General features: G+C 23.7%; 5 protein-coding genes across 5 annotated transcripts; 3 read left to right on the forward strand and 2 right to left on the reverse strand.

The window, feature by feature from the left end:
- Nucleotides 1–1,422: 1,422 nt before the first annotated feature.
- Nucleotides 1,423–1,835, forward strand: DICPUDRAFT_12367 (uncharacterized protein; the record flags this gene model as incomplete). The annotated part of the gene is made up of 2 exons (XM_003294914.1): nucleotides 1,423–1,566; nucleotides 1,641–1,835. Coding segments are annotated over 2 exons (339 nt in total), but the record flags the coding sequence as incomplete, so codon positions are not given.
- A 779-nt stretch (nucleotides 1,836–2,614) lies between these two features.
- DICPUDRAFT_160058 (uncharacterized protein) lies at nucleotides 2,615–4,208 on the reverse strand (the record flags this gene model as incomplete). The annotated part of the gene is made up of 3 exons (XM_003294917.1): nucleotides 2,615–3,661; nucleotides 3,737–3,893; nucleotides 3,982–4,208. The coding sequence occupies 3 exons, from the start codon at nucleotides 4,206–4,208 to the stop codon at nucleotides 2,615–2,617; spliced, it is 1,431 nt and encodes a 476-aa protein (XP_003294965.1).
- A 442-nt stretch (nucleotides 4,209–4,650) lies between these two features.
- Nucleotides 4,651–5,493, forward strand: DICPUDRAFT_85402 (uncharacterized protein; the record flags this gene model as incomplete). Its single annotated transcript, XM_003294915.1, has 2 exons — nucleotides 4,651–5,142; nucleotides 5,212–5,493. 2 exons carry the CDS (start codon nucleotides 4,651–4,653, stop codon nucleotides 5,491–5,493), a joined length of 774 nt encoding a protein of 257 aa, XP_003294963.1.
- Nucleotides 5,494–5,829: 336 nt separating this feature from the next.
- DICPUDRAFT_44167 (uncharacterized protein) lies at nucleotides 5,830–6,732 on the reverse strand (the record flags this gene model as incomplete). Its single annotated transcript, XM_003294918.1, has 1 exon — nucleotides 5,830–6,732. The coding sequence occupies one exon, from the start codon at nucleotides 6,730–6,732 to the stop codon at nucleotides 5,830–5,832; it is 903 nt and encodes a 300-aa protein (XP_003294966.1).
- A 1,076-nt stretch (nucleotides 6,733–7,808) lies between these two features.
- Nucleotides 7,809–8,735, forward strand: DICPUDRAFT_85404 (uncharacterized protein; the record flags this gene model as incomplete). Its single annotated transcript, XM_003294916.1, has 3 exons — nucleotides 7,809–7,839; nucleotides 7,902–8,195; nucleotides 8,263–8,735. Coding segments are annotated over 3 exons (798 nt in total), but the record flags the coding sequence as incomplete, so codon positions are not given.
- Nucleotides 8,736–8,739: the final 4 nt, after the last annotated feature.

Below are 8,739 nucleotides of genomic sequence, written 5' to 3' on the forward strand. Positions count from 1 at the left end.
ATTAAAAAAAAAAAAAAAAAAAAAAATATATATTAAATTAAAATAATAATTAATTCAAAAACATCATCTATTGCAACAGTTTTTTTTTTTTTTTAATTTATTTTTTTTATTCCTTTAAAAATATAAATATTATTTTTTTATTTTCTTATTTATTTATATACCCAAAATAATATTTATTACACATCCAATTTTATTTTTTTTTTTTTTTTTTCCTCAATTGTGTTTATTTTTTTAAAATTTTTTTATTTGTCTATTAAAAATTTTAAAACACAGTAAAACACAACACCCACCACAAACCAATAATTTGTTTTATTATTTCAAAGTCATTTTTAAAAAAAAAAAAAAAAAAATATAAACAAATAAAAAATAAGATAAACAAATAACTAATTGTACTTATATTTTAAACAATCAAATCTCATTCTTATTCTTATTAATTTTATCTTTTTTTCTTTATCAAAGTATAAATTTTTAGTTTTAATAACCTTTAAAAATTTATAGTTTATTTCAGTTAATAATTGTAAAATAATAAAAAAAAAAAAAAAAAATCAAAGATACAATTAAAAAAAATAAGAAATAATAATTCTAATTTAAAAAAATTATAGCAATAATAGTATAAATAAAAATATAGATAATATAGATTATAAAATTAATAATAATTAATAACCATTTTAAAAATATTCAAAAATGGACAATAATATCCAAAGTATTTTGCACTATCCAACAACTAATGGCTTCTCTTCCGTTGGTCACCACTATGGGTCAAAATCTATTCAACAACACTCACCACACTCATCAATTCCAAATATATCTACCGAAAATGTCGGTGATTTATATTCACCAGAACCATCTCCTTTTAATGCAAACTTTAATATCAATGGGGGTTTTATAAACTACAATAACAGTACCTCTTACTACTCACCCATGCAAACCTCCGCCCATAATTATAGTAATGGAAGTAGTGCAAATACTGGTAATAATCATAACTATAATAATGATCATTGTAATAATAATAGTAGTAATAGTAATAGTGGTAGCAGTAATATGCTACCTCTAAATGACTTACATTACAATAATAATAACAATAATAATAATTTAAATCACCATGTAAATGGAAACCTTCCCCCCTTACCAACATTTCCCTCGTTAAACGATAGCTCAAGTGGTATACTTATCTCTCATAATAATAATAATAATAATATTCAATCTAACAATGTTGTAAATAGTCATCATCATAATAATAACTCCAACCATGCCAGTAGTAGTAACAGTGGTAACCATGCCTCATCACATAATAACAATAATAACCAAAACAATACACCCTCAACACCAGCACAAAACAATATTGCCTCCCAACCAACCACTCCATCATCTACACCAAACCAAAGATACTCATTTCCTAATGGTCAAAATTCTTTTCTTAATCAATTTCAATCACATTTAGATGCAAAATTAACAAACTTTTGGTCAACTCAGGTCAAGGATATTAATAAAACTGATGATTTTAAAAACCACGAATTACCATTAGCAAGAATTAAGAAAATAATGAAATCTGATAAAGATGTTAATGTAACTATAAACTTAATAGCATACTACTTAAACCATTGGTTTTCATTCTAATATTCATTTTATTTAAAAATTAGAAAATTTCATCAGAAGCTCCCATATTATTTGCTAAAGCTTGTGAAATTTTAATATTAGAAATGACCCACAGATCATGGATTCATACTGAATTAAATAAAAGGAGAACATTACAAAGAACCGATATCATAAACTCGTTATCAAAATGTGAAACATTTGATTTCTTAATAGATATGTTACCAAGAGAAGAAATCAAAACCTCTAAAAAATATTTGGATGAATATTCAAGAGCCCAAATAACTACTCCAGAGTATTTACAGTTTGTACAATTACAACAAATGGCAGAAAATCAAATATATAAAAATATTAATCCATCTCATGCTAACTTTCAACCACAAAACCATCAGTTTCACATAATTAACCAAAATCAAATTGCTGGTTTAAAAAGATCCTATTCAATGGAAATCCATAACTCATCAAACAACAATCACCAATCGAGCTCAAAAAAGAGAAGTAACTCACAAGACTATAACTTTCACTACAATGAATATCAACAACAACAACAAAACAACCAACACCAACAACAATTAACACAACAAGCTCAACAACAACAACAACAACAACAACAACAATTACAACAACAACAACAACAACAAATTCAACAAACCCACCAACAACAAACCCAATTGCAAAACAATAGCATATCATCATCATTTAACGATAGCAATGTGCCAACAAGTAGCAGTCACCATTCATCATTTGACTATTCTTTTAACGATCAAAACACAAGTAGCGACGAACACCAATTTCATTTAAATGATACAAATAACCATTTACATATTTCACATGACTCCTCATTAAATATATCACCAAATAATGAACTTTCATCCTCCCCATCGTCGAGCCAAATCTATAATTCATATAGTCCATAACTACAAATAATATAATAAATATCATATTGATAAACACATATTAATAAATCTATTTCCTTTTAAAAACGCCATATTCTTTTTTTTAGTTTTTTTAAAATTTACATTTATTTATTTATTTTATTTTCGTTCGTAAAATATTTAGTTTTTGAATAATCGACTTTATTCTTTAATAAAACACCCTTTAAATGTTTAGCAACTCTTTCGTCACCCTCTCTTATATTAAAATCGATGGCTTGATCCAAATATTGAACTGCTTTAAATCCTGGTAATTTATTAAATGGTAATACATTCTTTGAAACGTTTGAAAGCTTTGCAGTTTTAACAAAACCTTTAATTTCTTCAAATTCTCTTTCTATTTCTTGTTTTTCATTTTCTATTTTGATATTCTGTCCCTTTTTCTTTATTGATTCCTCATTGCTGTTGGTTTCTTCGCTTTCATTGTAATCTTTGACACCAATCTGCTTTAACCATTTATTTTCACTTACTGATCTAGTATTTGCAAAAGCTACAATAAAGCCACCTGGATTTAATAGTGGTATTGATAAATCGAGTAAATCCCTATATCTATTTTTAGTTGTAAATGTACCAAACTTTTTACTTCTTGCAAAAGTAGGTGGGTCCAATACTATAACATCGAATCTTGTTGATTTATGCTTCATCTCCTCGAGCTGGGTAAACAAATCCTTTTGTACAAATCTATGGAAATTTAGAGGGATACCATTTAGAGCAAAATTTCTTTCGGCAGTTTTGAAATATTTGTCAGAGATATCGATATTGTATGATGAAACTTTATATCCTCTTACACTTGGTGCTAATGAAAATGCGCATGTATGAGCAAATGTGTTTAATATTGATCCACTTTCTCTATTTTTAAATAAATCTGAAATGATTTGTTTGTTTTCTCTTTGATCTAAAAACAAACCGGTTGAGTTTGGATCCAATAAGTCGATATATAATTTCATACCATTCTCCTCAACAGTCAATGTGCTTTGATTCTTTCCATCCAATTCATATTTTGCTCCCATGTAATGTTTTGATGATGGTAATACTTTTTTTAAATTTTTTCTCCAATAAACTCCTTTCTTTCCAGTTTCTTTTAATAAATAGTCTGAAATAGTATTCATATAATTACTCCAATAATCTGAAAATGTCTAAAATTAATAACATAAATGAAAAGTATTAGTAAACATACAATAATAATAAGATACAAATTTATTGATAAATACAGTAATATTAATATAATCTCCATAAACATCAACATTTAAGCCAGATAAACCATCTGAACCATCGTTAACCAATCTATATGCTGCTCTTGATCCAATATCGAGTTTATTTTCATTTGATAAATTTTCTCTGAATTCCATAGCTTTTTTTAATGATTTTCTAATTAATAAAATAGTTGTTAATACATGGATGATTTACTTTTAAATGTATATTGTAACAATGATTTTTGTTATTATTTAAAGCCTACTCTATATATGATCTTGAAAATGGTTCATTACCAAAATTCATAATTCTAATTTGAGGTTCTATATCTTTATCAACCAAAGCAATACCACACAATGATTTATCTTCATTTATAAAATTTATAAAACCACTTCTACTTCCAAACTCTTTTATAAAAGATTCGCTTAAATTGTAATTTTTCCCAATTAACTTTTTTTCTAATGATCCTGCTATTTTTACATATTTATCCATTTTGAAATATTTATAAATTGAATCATATGAAAACAATCTAAATTAAAAAAAAACGAAAAAAAAAAAAAAAAAAAAAAAAAAATTAATTTTAAAAAATTAAATTTTTTATTTTTAAAATTTTTTTAAATTTTATAATTAAATTAATATAAATATAATAATATAAATACTAAGAAATAATAACTGTTGTAAAAATAATAAAATTAATATTATTTTATAATAAATTTATATTTTTTTCAAAAATTTTTTTATTTTTTCATTTTTTATTTTTTTATATTTTTAAAAATTAAAAAATATTTTTTTATTATTTTTTTAAATTTAAATTGTATCATTATCGAATTAAAATTTTATAAAATAATATAAATTAATAAAATAAACTAATAATATAATATAATAATAATATAATATAGCAATATAAATCAATCAATATATCTAAATAAATAAAATGGCCAAAAAAAAAACTAAATTCAGCGATGATGAAACAGATGATAGATCAGATGGAGGTGGTGGAGATAATCAAAGTGAAGACGATGATGAATTAGAAGATGATTTTGAAGATGACGAAGAATTATTAGATGAAGATGATGAAGAATTAATGGATGAGGATGATGAAGATGAAGATATTGGTAGTATGGGTGGTGAAATGGAGGATGACATTGGCAGCGAAAGTGATGCAACAACCACAAGCAGACAAAGAGATATTAAAAGGGGTAGCAAATTAGATATAAGTATTTTAACCCCATCTTCAGGTGGAAAGAAAAAAAAAGAACTAACAGAAGAAATGAAACAGAAAAAGAGTGAATTAGCCATACAAAGAAGAAATAAGAAAATTGAAGAAGATGAAACAATGATGAGAGATGTTGTCAATCAATTGTTTTATAGAAAAGCTGCAACAAAAGAATCCAATATAGAAGAAGAAAAAAAACCCTCAAGACATGTAATTATAGTTATGTTATTGTTTAAAACAATACCAAAAATATACTAACATATTAACAAATTAATTTAGGACTTATATATAAAAGATAACAAAGGTAATACAATATGTTATAAAGATACACCTGAAGAAGGAAAAACTATATCATACCCAATGGGACATCCAATGATTGAAACTATTGAAAAAGATATAAATATTTCTAAAATACAACAACAACAACCCCAAAAACCTATACCTATTAAATGTGCTGTTGAAAATTGTAATAGAAATAAAAGATACAATTGTCCAAAAAACAATTTACCAGTTTGTACGATGGAATGTTATAAAAAAATAATGAACCAAGAAAAACAATAATAAAAATAACAAATTAAAATAAATGAATCCTTTTTTTTTTTTAAAACTTAATATAAACCTAATTTAATAGTTTATATCATTTGTATATAAAATTTTTTATTAATATAATTTAAATTATTAAAAAAATAAAATATTTAATATAAATTTTATATAATAATATTTAAATTTAAAAGTATGTTTAATTTTATAGTAATTTGGAGGAGGTCCAAGATGGAAGAGGAAAAGAAGGAGAGGAGTTTTATTTAATTTTATTTTAATTTATTTATTATTTATTTTATAAGTATAGTACAAATTATTTATATTATTAATTATTTATTATTTATGTGTATATTGATTTTAAACACCTTTAAAATCAATAAAACATTGATGAATTTCGGTAATACTATTCATTGCAAAAGGTCCAAACTTTACAATTGGTTCATTTAAAATCTCTGCTGAAAAAAACATTATTCTAAAATTGTTATTTGAAGTAATTTGTATTAATCTATCTTCTTGGACTAATTCTGTACTATTAATATCGTCATATTCATCGGACTCTTTGAACTTTTTTGAATTTTTATTATTATTAAATACAATGAAATGACCTTGGTCAATTAATTTAGATTGATTGATGGAGATTGAACCACTTAGGACTAGGATGAATGAATTTGAATTACCACATAGATTGATGCTAATTGGTTCAGAGAATAGTTGATCTTGGTTTATGGATGGTACTAAAAACTGCATTTTTATATCCACTACATTTGGTGTTATTCCAATACTATTTAGAGGTGATTTATAGTTTTCATAGTGGCCCGATATAACTTTGATTTCGAATGAAGCATTGCCTCGTTGATATTTAATTTGTGGTACCTTTGATGAGGATATATGTTGATAATCTGGATTGATCATTTTGTGTTGCTTTGGTAATGTTACCCAATAATGTATTACCCATAGTTTATTATCTTCGTTCTTTATTACTGGCATCTCTGAATGGTAAATGCCTTTTCCTGCTAATATCCATTGCAAATCACCTTCTTTTAATGTTTCGTTGTTTCCCAATGAATCAGTATGGGCCATTTCACCCTCTAGCATATATGTAACCAATTGAAGACCACGATGTGGGTGGCAAGGAAATCCATATGAATATTCTTCGGGTGATGTGCTATCGATTTCATCTAACAATATGAATGGGTTCAAAATATCCATTTCTTGGGTACCAATTAATCGATTTAGTACCAATCCACCTCCATCACACATATTCTTTTCGAATTTATATATACTGAATAATTTATTTGTTTCTATTAATCCATTTTTTTCATTTCCATCTTTTATATTGCTATTATTACTACTATTATTATTGATATTATTATTATAATCTGTATCTTCTTCGTTATATTCTTCCTCCTCTTCTTCTTCTTCTATAAATGCATCTTCATCTATGAAATCTATATCCTGTTGTTTCTTTACATTTACTATATCTTTTTTTGATATTGGTGTGGCAAAACAATCCATCATCATTTTTGAATTTATATTTCGATTTTATTATTTGTCAAATATGAAGTTGGATTTTAAAAAAAAAACTGTATAATTTTTTATTATCGAAATTTATTTTTTGTAGTTTTTTTTTACAATAGTTATAATTTATATTGGGGAAACAAAATAATGTTATTAAAAAAAAAAAAAAAAAGGGAAAAATTAAATAAAAAATAAAAAAAAAAGATTTTTTTTTTTTTTTTTAATTTTTTCTTTAAAAACAAAAAAAAAAGTTTCCTTTATTTAAATAAATGAGATAATTGAAAAAAAAAAAGAAAAAAAAAAAAAAAAAAGAAGATAATTTTATTGGGTATTTATTTAAGTTTATTTAAAAACTATTCTGATCAAAATATTATTTTTTATTATTTTTTATGTATTTTATTTATAATTATTTGCCTAATTTTTCAAACTTTACCAGAATAAAAAAATAAAAAAATAAAAAAAAAAACAGTATTTGTTTTTTTTTTGTTTTTTTTTTTAATTTTTTTTTTTTAATTTTTTTACTTTTTTTTTTTTAAATTTTTTTTTTTTTTTAATTTTTTTTCTTTATTTTAATTAAATAATATTTTATAAAATTATAATATAACAACAACAAACTACAATAAATTAAATTTTATTGTGCTATACCTTTTTTTTATTCTTTATGTCAATTTTAGATATTTTTTATATTTATATTTAAATAACCTTTTTTTTTTTTTTTTTTTAATTAAAAAAAAAGGAAAATTAAACACATCCACACAACCATATTTATTTTTTAAAACCATACACAATAACAATTTAGCATCGAACAGTGTATAAAAATGACAAAATATCATTCATATAGTCATGCGGGTAAGTTTTTTTTTATTGATTTTTATTTTTTTTGGTTTGTTAATAAATTTAATATTATCTAGATGGAAGTCATTTACAGCCTTGTCAATATCAACAACAGATACCATATTTAAAACAACAGCAAATGCAGCAAGTTCAACAACAACAAATTCAACAACAACAAATTCAACAACAACAAATGCAGCAGCAACAACAAATGCAAATGCAACAACAACAAATGCTAATACAACAACAACAACAACAACAACAACAGCAACAGCAACAACAGCCAAAGAAACAAAAAACAAATATTTTAAATATATATAAAGAAGGAAAGCAAAAAATTATGATGTCTCTTTATAATATCTATAGAAATTGTAAATATAGTTATAATTCAATCTTTTATTTATAATTCCAATTCTTACTTTTTTATTTTTTTTTTAGTTCCAACCGAGCCTCCATCATTTTCATCTTCTCCTATTTGGATGATGGGCAGGTGCTATGAGATCAATAATAATAATAGTAATAATTATAATAACAATAGTAATAATGGCTATATAGCTAATAATAGTAGCAGTAGTAATAGTGGTCTTAAATCAAGCCTTTTTCAAAGTTTATTTAATAGCAAAGATAGTAATAATAGTAATAATAACAATAATAATAATAACAATAATAATAATAGCAATAATAATATTATTAATTATAATAATACAAATAGTTTTAGTACATTAAATAATAATATTATACAATCAAATTTTTTAGATGATGTCAGATCATTAATATGGTTTAGTTATAGAAAAGATTTCCCACCAATAGAAAACACAACAATTACAACAGATATTGGTTGGGGGTGTATGTTAAGAACTGGTCAAATGATTTTAGCAAGAGCATTATTAAAACATGTTATCCAGATAATGGTAA

This window comes from Dictyostelium purpureum (genome assembly GCF_000190715.1).
Source record: "Dictyostelium purpureum unplaced genomic scaffold DICPUscaffold_677, whole genome shotgun sequence".
Lineage (NCBI taxonomy): Eukaryota > Evosea > Eumycetozoa > Dictyosteliales > Dictyosteliaceae > Dictyostelium > Dictyostelium purpureum.